The sequence below is a fragment of the Miscanthus floridulus genome, chromosome 14, assembly GCF_019320115.1.
Source record: "Miscanthus floridulus cultivar M001 chromosome 14, ASM1932011v1, whole genome shotgun sequence".
Taxonomy (NCBI): Eukaryota; Viridiplantae; Streptophyta; class Magnoliopsida; order Poales; family Poaceae; genus Miscanthus; species Miscanthus floridulus.
Window position 1 is genome coordinate 65,312,212 of NC_089593.1, and position 14,185 is coordinate 65,326,396.

The 14,185-nt window shown below is 47.0% G+C and overlaps 1 protein-coding gene across 1 annotated transcript; it reads left to right on the plus strand.

Moving 5' to 3' along the window:
• The first annotated feature begins 4,120 nt into the window (after positions 1–4,120).
• On the plus strand, positions 4,121–4,576 carry LOC136503604 (uncharacterized). Its single transcript, XM_066498627.1, has one exon. It carries the CDS (start codon positions 4,121–4,123, stop codon positions 4,574–4,576), a length of 456 nt encoding a protein of 151 aa, XP_066354724.1.
• The last annotated feature ends 9,609 nt before the right edge of the window (positions 4,577–14,185 follow it).

Below are 14,185 nucleotides of genomic sequence, written 5' to 3' on the forward strand. Positions count from 1 at the left end.
AGTTCCATTGCCACAAAAACGTAGCTCACTAGAGCAATACATTACAACTCTTGCTCATCATGGAGCTATATATCTCTTCTTTGTAAATCAGGTGTTACCAATCGGCGGAGACAAAGGCGACGACCATGGTGAGCGAGCATGGAGGCAGCCGAGGAGGACGTGGTGTCCACGGACTAGAGGAGGCAGAGGGATGGACATGGACAAGGATGACCTCATCGCCGAGTTCCAGGGCGCACTGTACCCGGTGAAAAAAATCTCTCGAGGCGACGCTTCAAAATGGTTGAAATTCATTTGCCGACAAATGTAATGGAGGTGTGTTTCTGGGCGTCGTGTTTGTTCCATGACCCATGTTGATTGATATTCTATGAGGAATGCTTCTCTGGGTACGAGCATGCACTTGAATTCCACGAGAAATCTGCAAGAAAGTAGTACTACTAGAAGTATCAATTTCTCAGAGATCCATGCATGCTTGGGTCTGTGAGTCTCCTAAAACGAGCCCAATAGTACATTGACATTTCTGGTGGCATGCATATGTGTTGGGTTGCTCTGCCCTTGTAAAGCGACGGAGGCTCCTGATAATTTTTCTCGAGCGCATATTTCTTTAAGAGGTAGAAAATTACACGACACAACTATGAGAGAACTCTCGTAGCGCAGATTAGAACCACCAAGATCGTGGCAAGCGACCTATAACAAACTAGAGCAGCAAGAAAAAAGCAAGGGGAGAGGGACCCTGTCGATACGGGACCCACAGGGTTCCTCATCGAAACAATTACTGGCAGCGGGGCCTTGCCTGGCCCACCGCCAGACAGGAGAGGCGTGATGACAGACGACGCCGATTCCGAGTAGAACAAGCCAAACTAGCCGGACTCCTAATAGAAAGTACCTTCTGTAATTAAATCAGGACACCTTCTTTGTATTCGACTAGGATTGTAACTGCATCATAGCCATCTCTACCTATATAAAGAGAGGCTATGGGCACCTCCTGTAAGAATCTCAGTCACGATCATAACAATCAATCCAACGCAAAGGCTAATGCCGACTGGACGTAAAGACTATTACTCAATCACGAGGGCCCGAACCAGTATAAATCGACTATCTCTTACGTTCACCGTCGAGTTTCGCGTCCGTTGAAGCCCGAACAACTATCCCGGGTACCCCCGTGGCAGGCTATCGGTGGTAAAACATCGACAACTGGCGCGCCAAGTAGGGGCTTTCGGTGGATTTACATCCAAGAGCTCAACGGACTTCGGATCATGGATCTGTGAGGCAGACAACGACAGCAAGCTCGAAGGCTGTCTCCTCGAAGATTCAGCTCGTCATGAAGACCTCGCTATTTCAACGACTACGACAAATCAACTCACCGGAAGATTTGCGCGGCTCGCGGTGTCTGTTCCGACTCAGATTTCGCGGCCAACCGATTTCGACTCAAACTTAGGCTCCGCTTCCAGGATGGAATCTTATCCGGGTTCTTTCTGTGATGGACCGAGTTCTTTCCCACTAGGACTCCACGACATGGCCTCAGTCCATCAAGAATTCAACTCGGGATACTTTTAGAATTCCTTCAAGAAGCCGGGTCATTTTCCATTTGGGCTCCATAACATGGCAACGTCTTATTAGGCACTGCTCCAAGGATCCACCAGTCCGGTGGGAAGAGTGCCACTGACAGGAGCTCAGGAAGGCCTCGTACTGACTATAACATCTCAAGACTACATCGTCCACTGGCCAGGTTCTATTCTTGAGGATGACAATATCCGGTTAGTTGGCACGACAACGGTTCTACCCTACCAAGAAGGAGATTAAATCTACGACGCTGAAGTCTCTACTAAAGTTCTCAACGACTCTGATAATATGGAAACTGACATCAATAACAGAACACTTCATACTCGAGAAGTATTCATGGTTCGCCATCCCCGATCACCGTTGGTCCCTCCAGAAGCACCCGACATCAGGTCATCAGATGAATCCGAATCCAATATATCACCCTTTGCCTAGGGACATGATAGTGAAACCGAAAGCCAGAAACAAGCCAGAGAGATGAGAAACAAGTTGAAGCAGGGACGCCGACACCGTGCCAGGCAGCGCAAAGTAGCCTAGGCCAGATACGAATCTGATCTAGCCGGGTACAATAGAAGAAAGTCAGAGCAAGAAGCCAAAGAAAGGCGTGCAGCTGGAAGAACGAACAAATCTCCGTATGATAAGATTCGAGAACTAGCTGAACTCGAGGCTATCTCTCATCCCAACGAAGAATAGGAACGCCTTCGTGAAATCCTCCGGTCAACAGCCCTGAGGGTACAGGGTGGAAGGACTTACTCAAAACAACCCGCCAGATCAGCTTCTCAAAGGCAAGATAACCAAAGTCAACGAAGATCTGCTTTTGACAGATTGGGTCCAAATGGAAGTAGCAACAAAGGAAGTAGGGGAGACCAAAACCAAAGTAATCGAATTGAACGACCAAGAGAAAGCAGAAGCAGGCCACCCGTTCATATAGCCCCACGAAACTACTCTAGCAGAATCAACAACTAGCAGGAAGGAGGGGCTGAATCTGAATACAGAGCAGCTAAAGTACCCGACAGGTTCCCTTGCTTTGCAAATCGACTTCTTTCAGTACGACTACCTCACAAATTCAAACCTTCCAACCACTCCAAGTACGATGGCAAGACGGAACCCAAACAGTGGTTTAGGATCTACTCTCAATCAATTGAACTAGCTGGTGGAGATGATGACATCAAAGCACTCTTCTTCCCCATGGCACTAGAAGCTATGCCGCTCCAATGGTTTGACAAGCTAAACCCCAGATCGATCAGGGGCTGGGAAGAGTTGCAGAGAGCATTTTGTGAAAATTTTGCAGGCATCATCACACACCCCATCACTCACGTAGAATTAAAAGGACTCAAGCAGAAGGGGATGAAAGTCTCAGGGACTACTATCGACGATTTGGTGAGCTTTGAGCTCAAGTACACGACATCACCGAATCAGAAGTAATTGAAGCTTTCTCCCACGGAATTTTGGCCAAATGGCAATTTCAGGACTTCTGCAAAGAGAACCCGTGAAACAATGAAGAATTCAGGCGCACGGTGGAGAAGATGATCACTGCAGAAGAGAAGACACGAGAAAGATTTCCATATCGAAACAACCGGGACAACTCTGATAGACAAAATCATCGAAATAGCGGGCATCAGGACAGAAAATGCGGGCCTTACAACACTATGGCCATAGCAGACAAGGCCAGAAGGGGGTGAAAGTCTCAGGGACTACTATCGACGATTTGGTGAGCTTCAAGCTCAAGTACACGACATCACCGAACGAGAAGTAATTGAAGCTTTCTCCCACGGAATTCTGGCCAAATGGAAATTTCAGGACTTCTGCAAAGAGAACTCGCGAAACAATGAAGAATTTAGGCGCACAGTGGAGAAGATGATCACTGCAGAAGAGAAGACACGAGAAAGATTTCTAGATCGAAACAACCGGGACAACTCTGACAGAGAAAATCATCGAAATAGCGGGCATCAGGACAGAAAACGCGGGCCTAACAACACTGTGGTCGTAGCAGACAAGGCAAAGAAGTTTTCCAAACCTAGGAAGTTTGACGATATTGAAAATATGCACTGCATATGGCACCCGAACGAAAACCACACTACCGAAGATTGTCGCATCTTTATTTATCGATACACAAGAAAGGAAAACAATGGAGATAAAAAAAGAAGATAACCAAAAAAAAAGACGAAGATAACCATGAAGATAAGGGATTCTAGAAGTCCAAGGGGACGGTGGCAGTGATCTTTGTCGGGGTCCTGGGTTCTAGGAGCAAGCATCAAGACAAGCTGGCTCTACGAACCATCATGGCAGCAGAATCGGCTACTCCCAAATACCTCAATTGGTCGCAGTATCCAATCCAGTTCTCAAGAGAGGATCAATGGACTAGCGTAAGGAACGCTGGCCACTACCCACTGGTTTTGGATCCGACCATTGGTGGTATGACCGTCACAAAGGTGTTGATCGACGGAGGAGCTGGACTCAACATCTTTTTTCAAAAACGCTAAGGAAGATGGGGCTAGAACTCGTCGAGATGATTACTCCAACAAGTGTCCCTTTCTATGGGATAGTACCCGACAAGGCCGCTATGCCACTCGGACAAATCACACTGCTAGTCACATTTGGGACTCCCGTGAACTACCATACCAAGTTCATCAAATTTGAGGTTGCAGACTTCGAATCATCATATCACGCCATCCTTGGGAGACCAGCATTAGCCAAGTTTATGGCGATACCGCACTACCCGAACCTCTTGCTTAAGATGCTAGGACCCAATGGTGTTCTTTCTCTCCGAGGTGATCTGAAGCGTGCTTTTGACTGCGATGTTCAGGCAATCCAAATTGCGGCCAAGGCACAAGCAGCCAGTGGAAGGGAAGAGATAGTCACTATTGCTGTAGAAATAAACCTAGAAGAGCTAGAGACCTCGGCTAAGAGGCCTAGCATCCTTGCACCACCGAAAGAAGCCGACGCCAAGCAAATCGACCTGGGCACTGATGATCCCTCCAAGACGTCGAACATCAGTGCCCACCTCTCTGCAAAATAGGAACTCGCACTCACCAACATTCTTCGAGATAACAAAGATATCTTTGCTTGGAAGCCGGCCGACATGCCAGGTGTCCCAAAAGAGTTGGCTGAGCACAGAATCAATGTTAATGAAGGCTCCAAGCCTGTAAAGCAACGGTTACGACATTTTTCACCCAACAAGAAAGTAGCAATCAAGAAAAAATCACGAAACTAATGGCAGCCGAGTTCATAAGGGAAATTCTCCATCCTAACTGGTTGGCCAATCCAATCCTAGTACAGAAGAAGAACACGGCTGAGTGGCGCATGTGCGTCGACTACACGAATCTCAACAGGAATTGCCCGAAGGACCCGTTTGGGCTACCGCGCATTGACTAGATTGTTGATTCAACAGCAGGATTTGCTCTATTATCCTTTCTTGACTGCTACTCAGGATATCATCAGATTACGTTAAGAGAAGAAGATCAAAGTAAAAACTCTTTTATCACTTCGTTCGGTGCCTACTGCTATAAAACCATGTCGTTTGGACTGAAGAACACTGGCACTACTTATCAGAAGGCCATCTAGACATGCTTAGGTGAGCAGATTGGCAAGAACGTAGAAGCTTACGTTGATGATGTGGTAGTAAAGACAAAGGATCCAACAATGCTAATTCAAGACTTGAAGCAAACTTTCGAGAACTTAAAGAAATGGAGGTGGAAACTCAATCCGAACAAGTGCGTTTTCGGCGTACCATCTGGACAACTACTCGGTTTCTTAGTTAGTCATCGTGGGATCAAGGCCAACACTAAGCAAATCCGAGCTATAATAGAGATGGGTCCCCCTCGCTGCGTCAAGGATGTTCAAAAGCTGACGGGTTGCATGGCAGCTCTCAATCGCTTTATCTCACGACTCGGTGAGAAGGGACTACCCTTTTTCAAACTCCTAAAGAAGACAGGCAAGTTCGAGTGGACAGAGGAGGCCAAGGACACTTTCAAGAAGCTTAAGGCATACCTCACCTCCTTGCCCATTCTCACACCCCCAAAAAAGCATGAAGCTATGTTATTATATATTGCGGCAACTTCCATGGTAGTCAGTGTAGCAATCATCGTAGAAAGAGAAGAAGAAGGACACGTGTACAAGGTACAACGACCCGTCTACTACATCAGTGAGGTACTATCATATTCCAAAATCTGGTACCCACATATACAAAAACTACTCTACGCCCTCCTGATCACCTCCCGCAAGCTCCGACACTACTTTGAAGGCCACAAGATCACAGTGGTAACAAATTTTTCATTCAGAGATATCCTACGCAATAGAGATGCAACATGGCGTATATCCAATTGGGTAGTTGAATTTGGGGCACTGAACATAGATTTCACTCCTCGCAAGGCCATCAAGTCTCAGGCACTCGCAGATTTCATGGCATAATGGATAGAAATCCAACAACCAACACTAGAAACCATCCTCGACCACTGGAAGATGTACTTTGATGGATCACTCAAGTTAGGCGGAGTTAGCGTAGGTGTCCTCTTCATATCTCTAGATGGAAAACAACTCAAATATGTTCTTCAAATCCTATGGCAAGCTACAAACAATGAAGCAGAATATGAAGCCCTTATCCACAGGCTTCGGGTAGCTATCACTCTTGGGATCAAGTGACTACTCATCTACGGTGATTCGATAGTGGTCATCAACCAAGTCTACAAAGATTGGGATTTCACCAAAGACAACATGGGCGCTTACTGTGCTGAAATACGAAAACTCGAGAAACATTTTCAAGTGCTAGAAATTCTACATATCTTGCGTGATTCAAATATTGTAGCAAACGTCCTCGCCAAGCTCGGATCGGACATGGCGAAGGTCCCACCCGGCATGTTCACAGAGGAGTTGTCAGCTCCCTCTATCAAACAACCTGGTGAGATAACCCCATAACTTCTAGCTCGAGGCATCCAGATTTTGGTAGTCACCACCTCATGGACTCAAGTTTTCATTGATTATATCAAAGAGAATAAGTTGCTAGCAGATAAAGAAGAAGCTACCCGAGTTGTTCGAAGAAGCAAGAACTACGTCCTAGTGGGAGACAAACTCTATAGATGAGCCGCATCATCAAGAGTACTACTCAAATGCATCACAGCAGATGAAGGCAAAGAAATTCTAGGGGAAATCCACTCAGGATGTTGTGGTAACCATGCTGCCTCCAGAACTCTAGTAGGCAAAGCTTTCTGTTCTGGGTTCTATTGGCCAACTGCATTAAAGGACGTGGAAGAACTCGTTAGAAAGTGCAAAGGCTACCAAATGTTTGCAAGACAGGCTCACTTCCCAGCACACAATCTTATATGCACCCCACCTGCTTGGTCATTCTCCTGCTGGGGGCTGAATCAGGTAGGGCCCCTCAAGAAAGCCAAGGGTGGTTTCGAGTACATTTTTGTGCCCATTGACAAGTTCACCAAATGGATCAAGTACAAACCACTCGTCAAGTATAGCGCGGCTAAGGCAGTCGAGTTCATCCAAGACATCATGCATCGTTTTGGCATGCCTAACTGAATCATCACGGATTTGAGATCCCCTTTCATAGCTATTGAATTTAGAAGTTGGGCACAAGACTGCGGTATCAACATCGATTATGCATCAATGGCCCACCCTGAAGCCAACAGACAGGTGGAAAGAGCAAATGGCCTCATACTAGCCGGATTGAAGCCCAGATTGTATGAAGAATTAGAAGACTATGGTTCCAAGCGGATCGAAGAGTTGCCTAAAGTAGTATGGGGGCTTCGAACTCAAGTAAGCAGAGCCACCGGGTACTCGCCTTTCTTCCTAGTATACGGATCAGAAGTGGTACTACCAGCGGACTTGATTTAGACCTCACCAATGATAGAGAAGTATGATGGAGAAGCTGAACACATCCACAGGCTAGAGCTACACAGCACAGAAGAAGTCAGAGTCAATGCTACTCTTCAATCCGCTCGCTATCTCTAGGGTTTGAGGCGCCACTACGACAAAAACACCCAACCTAGTACCCTTCGAGTCGAAGATTTGGTACTTCGCCGCATTTAGAAAACAGATGGATGACACAAACTACTCAGCCCATGGGAAGGTCCTCTTATCATCGCCAAGGTTACCGGACCAAGATCATATGAGTTGATGACCGAAGATGGCATACCAGTCAGAAACTCATGGCACATTAGCCAGTTGCGAAGATTCTATGCCTAAGGACTCAAGACAGATTTTTTCTCCAAGATATTATGTAATCGAGGTTCATGATCAATATAAAAAAGATGATTTTTTGTCTTACAAAACCAAGCTATCCCGGGTTGTTCCCAACACCAGATGAGAGCAAATAGGCTGACCAAGCCTACGCTCGCCCTATCCCAGGTTATTCAACCTGGATGAGAGTATATATACACTCGACCTATCCCAGGTTATTCAACCTGGATGAGAGTAAGAAGGCTACTAAGCCAACACTCGCCCTATCCCAGGTTATTCGACCTGGATGAGAGTAAAAGAACACTCGACCTATCCTAGGTTATTCAACCTGGATGAGAGTAAGAAGGCTATTAAGCCAACACTCGCCCTATCCCAGGTTATTCAACCTGGATGAGAGTAAAAGAACACTCGCCCTATCCCAGGTTATTCAACCTGAACCTGGATGAGAGTAAAAAAACACTCGCTCTATCCTAGGTTATTCAACCTGGATGAGAGTAAGAAGGCTACTAAGCCAACACTTGCCCTATCCCAGGCTTATTCGACCTGGATGAGAGTACATATACACTCGTCCTATCCCGAGACGATCAACTCAGATGACTATCCTAGGTTATTCAATCTAGATGAGAGTAAGAAGGCTACTAAGCCTACGCTTGCCCTATCAGATTCAAACCACTCTAAGCCGTAGATATGTGCCATGCCTAAGAAGCAAAACTTGAAAGAAGTTATGGTCACCTAGATAACTCATCTGAAGAATAAACAAGATGAAGACATCCATATAGAAGATCAAAAGAGAATTATATTTCATCCATACAGGCAACGAAAAGTGTTATCTTTACAAGAGGCACTCAGAAATGAAGTTCTTTACATAAAAATCAAACATTATCATTTGGAGGAGGGAGTTTGATATCCAACTACTCGGAAAGTTGCTCAGCCAAGGCATCAACTTCAGGTTCCGCTCTCTTGACAGCATCTAGGTACTCTTAATTTTTTGCCTCTTCAGTGAGTTTCTCTAGAGGAACTGTCGGCGCAAGAACCCGGACGTGGGTCAAGATGTTTCTGATGCAGACGTGGGCGGCCCTCTTGACAAAGCCTTGAAGACAGATAGGGATCAAAGGGATAAATTGACCCCATGTTTGCCCATTATCCTTTGAAGTCCAAAGGAGATTGGCCACTGACCGAAAAGACTGCCACAAGCTAGCCTAGCTCTTTTCAGCCGTAGTCAGTCTGGCAGTTAGGTCTTCTATGGATTTCTTAGCCTGCACAAGATCTCGGTCAGCCCCACGCCTAATCAACCTGGCAAGAGCAAGCTCTCCCTCAGCACGCTCAATTACCTCTTCAGTCCTATTGTGTTCAGATCAGACTGTCACCCTCATGACCTCAATGTCATCCAAAAGCTGCTTCTTATTCCTTCGAAGAGCTGATCGCACAAGATATACAAGTCCAAAAACCAGAAAGACAAAGAAAGAAGGAAAAAGGATGAAAAACAAAAAGAACTCGGATACCTTCACAATCGTTTTTGAAGCCCTCAGACTTCTTGGATGCCTCTTGTAAAGCAGCCAGAGCGTCATTCTTCCTCCACTTCGATTCACCAATTTGGGTGTAGATAGCTCCTTCGGTGACTTGGCGCCCCTGGCGCTCTGCCTCAAGCTCGGACTGCTTACTAGCCAACTCGGCCTTCAAGAGATTCACCTCGGAGACCAGTTTCTTTTCAACTTCGCCAGAGCCAAAGAAGCTTGAGTGGTTCCGAGAGTAGGCCTTAGATGAAGAAAAGGAAAGATAAGAAGAAGAAGAAGAAGGCAAAAGAAGCGAACACCAAACCAAAAAGAAAGAGAGAATAAAGGACAAAGATTACTCACTTGTAACTTCTCTCCAAAAGAGGCCACCCCGCCATCAAGCTAGCCCATGAAGAGGACAACTCAGAAAGACGGAAGGCAGGGTCGAACTCCCTCAACACCTCATCCACCAGATGTTGATCACCCGCAAAGCGAACGACATCAAGGGAAGGTGGTGAGAGAGCCGATGCCTTGACCAAGGCTGTGTCATGGACAATAGCAACTCTAGCCACGGTTGCAGCCGGGTTCTGTGCCACGGTCACATCCTCCTCAACCTAGGCAGACTCGGCTTGATCGACAGAGTGCTGCTCAACCATGGTGGTCACCTCCTCTATCACCACAACGCTGACAGTACGCTCTGAGTCCTAGGACCCAGTAGGTAGAGAAGAGGCAACTATCGGCGCAGCATCAACCTGGGTGGAGGTGGAAGTTGACTAGGGGTTGGGAGACGGCGTCAACACCGACCTTCAAGTATGAAAGAACTCATCAGAAATACAATCAGATAAAGAAGAAAAGAGCTGAGCAGACAAGTCAAAAACACACTTGGCAGTTTTCTTCTTCATCATACCAATGCCACCAAGCCAACCAGAAGTCGGCTTAGGAGGAGGCATGGCAGCGGACAAAATATCAACACCCGCTTGGGAAGGAGCTGATAGGTCTGGCACTATGACTCCATAAGAACCTTGGTTTTATTTACGACCACTGATAAAAGGGTGAGAACATCAAAACCAAAAGAAGCCGGATCGTTGAAAGCAACAAAGATTAGATGTTTTGAATTGACTACTTACCGGCACGCAATGAGAGGCGTGTCCTCCTCTTCATTCTCTTCCTCAACGAGGTTCACCAAGGAACTAGCTGGACAAACAGAGAACTCAGGTTAAGAAGGAACCACAAAAGAGGAGCAAAATGAAATCAATGATATGCTCACCTAGGAGCATGCTACCTGTGATTTGCGCACCCGAAGAACGAAGCCTCTTTGGAGTAGATGCACTTATGGAAGAACTATCCACCAGCACCCTCTTCACGGTGGATCGGGCAGCGCGGGGCACAACTCGGGGAACATAGTCCACGTACAGCGAACCGGGTTCAGCCAAAGAAGCCCCCGGTAAGCTGATCGCAGCACCAGACTCACCTGTCCTCGTGAGGGCCCCTTGGTCCCCACCTTCTCCGGCCCCAACCGGGCTGTCCTCTAGAGGTAGCGAGGGCTTGTCATCAAAATTCTACCACCACTCCTGCATCAAGTCAACTCACATCAAGATACTATGCAAAGAAGATGGAAAAACGATGAATTTAAAGAGGAGAACACTTACAACAGAAGGCAGACTGGCGGTAGTGTACTCATCAACACTATGCGGGATGATGCTCACACCTTTTAGAATCTTCTAGAGGCGCTCCAAGACTTTGTCCTCCATCAGCTCCCTCGTCGGAACCATCTAGGACGGGTCCTCGGCCCCGGCATACTCGAAGCCGTAGGTTTCCCTCGCCTTCAAGGGCGGAACCTAGCGATGAAGGTAGCTAACCACAATTTTGAACCCAGTCAAGTCTTGTTGTTTCAAGGTCTTGATTTTATCAAGGAGCGGCTTGATTTTTTGAAGCTCCTCGGTCGTCAATGGCGTCTTCTCCCACCAGTCATTGATGACTGGACCGGCATCCGAATAAGCAACAAGGGGAGGATCCATATTCCTGGTGTAAAACCACTCAGTCCTCTAGTCTTTCACTGAATCAACTAAGGTGTAATCGAAGTACTCCTTCTGCTTGTTCTGGCAAAACTAAATACCGCACCCGCCCAAGACAGAAGTATTGTTGGACCTAGGATGCTGTTTCAGATGGAAAAGATACCGGAAGAGAGTGATAGAAGAGAGGATTTCAAGGAAAGTTTCACAAAAATAAACAAAGACAGAGAGATGTAGAACCCCATTTGGGGTGAGATGGTTTAGGGAAATATCAAAGTAACGAAGGAAATGATGAAGGAAAGGAGAAGCAGGGAGACACAGGCCAGCACGAACGAAAGACAGGAAAAGAACAATTTCCCCAGGGTTGAGATAGGGAACTCGGTGCTCACCAGGCACCCTCCACTCGACAAGACCCTTCTCCTAGATCAGGCCCTCGTCAGCTAACTCCTTCAATTGCTCCTCTTTGTTGCTCAAAGCAGGCCAGCTATTTGCCACGGTCCTCATGGCGATGAACTCTTGGTTCTCGATCACCTCAAGAGCCTTCTCTTGGTCCACTTCGACGGCCTTTCTCTTGCCGCCTGCTGCCTTATTGCCCATACACCAAGGGCGCTCTCTCGAACTAAGATGCACAAGGGATGGGCAATGGTGGAGAGGCGGTGATGGTGGTGGCAGCTCTCCAGAGGATGGGACTAGGGTTTGCAAGCCTGGAAATCGGAAGGCAAAAGCGTGAAGCAGATGAAGAGAATGAAGAAAACGAGGTATTTACCTTTATAATGGTAAAAACGCGGCCCACACGGCCCACTAGACGTGGCAACCAACACGGCGGTTTAGTTTTTACCTTCTTGCATTAACTGCCTGACACGACCAAAATGACAACGGCACAACTTTTCACACAGAATAGTGCAACAGACAGATTTCAGACTTATCCATCCACAGAAATTGCTACCGAGTAGTTTCAACCCGAAACGCTTAGAAAAAACTCAGCAATTACAATACAGGCAAAGAAGCATCAGAAATAACCCGAAAATCATTCAGAAGTACTCGGGTGGACGCAGAAGACAGCGAGTCAAGGGAACAAGACTTTTTATTACCAATATCTTCAAGGGATAGAGGATTACATATCTTACAAGACCCGACGAACTCGGTACTACGATGAACAAGGTAGCAACAAGGAACCCGGCAGAAATCAGCTCTGGAACAATTACGTGTTCCAAGTTGCTACTCGGCAGAACACACTCTACTCGGCTACACTGTTTTCTTCAAAGGAAGGGCACAGTGCATCCAAGATTGGTGTCAGCGGCACAGCAGAACAACATGGACCAGGCGAAGCTCACAGGCATCAGTCTACCCAAGGACCGATGTGATGCTGGATCAGGTGCTGATCTACACCGGACAGTCACGAGGTAGGCTAGAAGGATCAACCCAGAACTGCTGGATGAGGGCACATATCCCACGTCACAAGACTTCTTCCATCTGCCAGTTATGACCTATCCAGCGAAATACTGTTGAGATATTAGTCTACCTCTAATCTCTATCACAAGACTTCTTCCATCTACTACAGGCAATACAAGATTTCTAACTCACGCCAGGGGCTGCTTCTACCTCACAAACCATTCATATTCATGACTACAAGCTTCAAGCTCTACACCAAGACTTCACTGGTTTACAACAGCTCGCAAGAGGGTATTTATAGACCAAGGAGCGGTGTACATAGACCAAGTCCAACAACAGATTCAACCTGACAGCCACCAGGAAAAAGGTACAAAGCAGTGAAAGCAAGTTAGAAAAAAGTGACCACATGCAAAAGCTACAGTACATCAGGACGGCATATCCGAAGGAATATTCAAACACTATGCGACTCGTGACCGCGCTGCATTCACCACACAACGACCAACTACCACCTACCTCTGACAAATTACCTGAGAATACGATAAATGGACCCTCTGTCCGAGTTTTTCTGTACAAAAGAACCAGGATATAGGCTCGGGGGCTGCAGGGTACATATCCTCAGGAAAGATTTTTAGTTTTTTTAGCTCGGAAGATTCAAGACCCTAACTTTTTGTTCCAAATAGCAAGAGGCTCGGGGGCTACACTCAGTGAGTGCCCTTTTTCTCCGAAAAAGCGCACATCACTCAAGGATTTTTTCAGGAAAGACTACTTCAAGGTTTCTCTTCGAAAGAACCCGGACCAGAATTGCTTCTCCTGGCAAGACTTGAGGAAGCAAGGAGGCTTTCGAGTTCAACCATGAAACGCTCGGGGCTTGTCAATATGGGACCCACAGGGTTCCTCATCGGAACAATTACTGGCAGCGAGCCCTGGCCTGGCCCACCGCTAGATAGGAGAGGCGTGATGACAGACAACACCGATTTCGAGTAGAACAGGCCAAACTAGCCGGACTCCTAATAGAAAGTACCTTCTATAATTAGATCAGGACACCTTCTTTGTATCCGACTAGGATTGTAACTGCATCATAGCCGTCCCTACCTATATAAAGAGAGGCTATGGGCACCCCCTGTAAGAATCTTAGACACGATCAACAATCAATCCAACGCAAAGGCTGACGCCGACTAGACGTAAAGGCTATTACTCGATCACGAGGGTCTGAACCAGTATAAATCGACTGTCTCTTGCGTTCACCGTCAAGTTCCCCGCCCGTCGAAGCCCGAACAACTGTCTCGGGTACCCCCGTGGCAAGCTATCGGTGGTAAAACATCGACAGACCCTAATCCTAAAACCTTAACCGACTAAACCTGCTCAATGCGGCTCAATGCATGTGACGAGCCCTTGCACGGACGCGGCAGCATGGGAGCCCCTCTCTTTTCGCATCTACTTCTCCTTGTTTTTCGTTGATGTTGCATGGCCGGTGGATCGACGATGACAAGGCCCTAGAGCGGTCAGGCCGGCTATGGAAGCCTATAGTCGCCGCACGCCCCGATG

Excerpts from the sequence above, each read along its gene's own strand:
- LOC136503604 (XM_066498627.1), top strand. The coding sequence starts at position 4,121 with ATGCCACTCGGACAAATCACACTGCTAGTCACATTTGGGACTCCCGTG.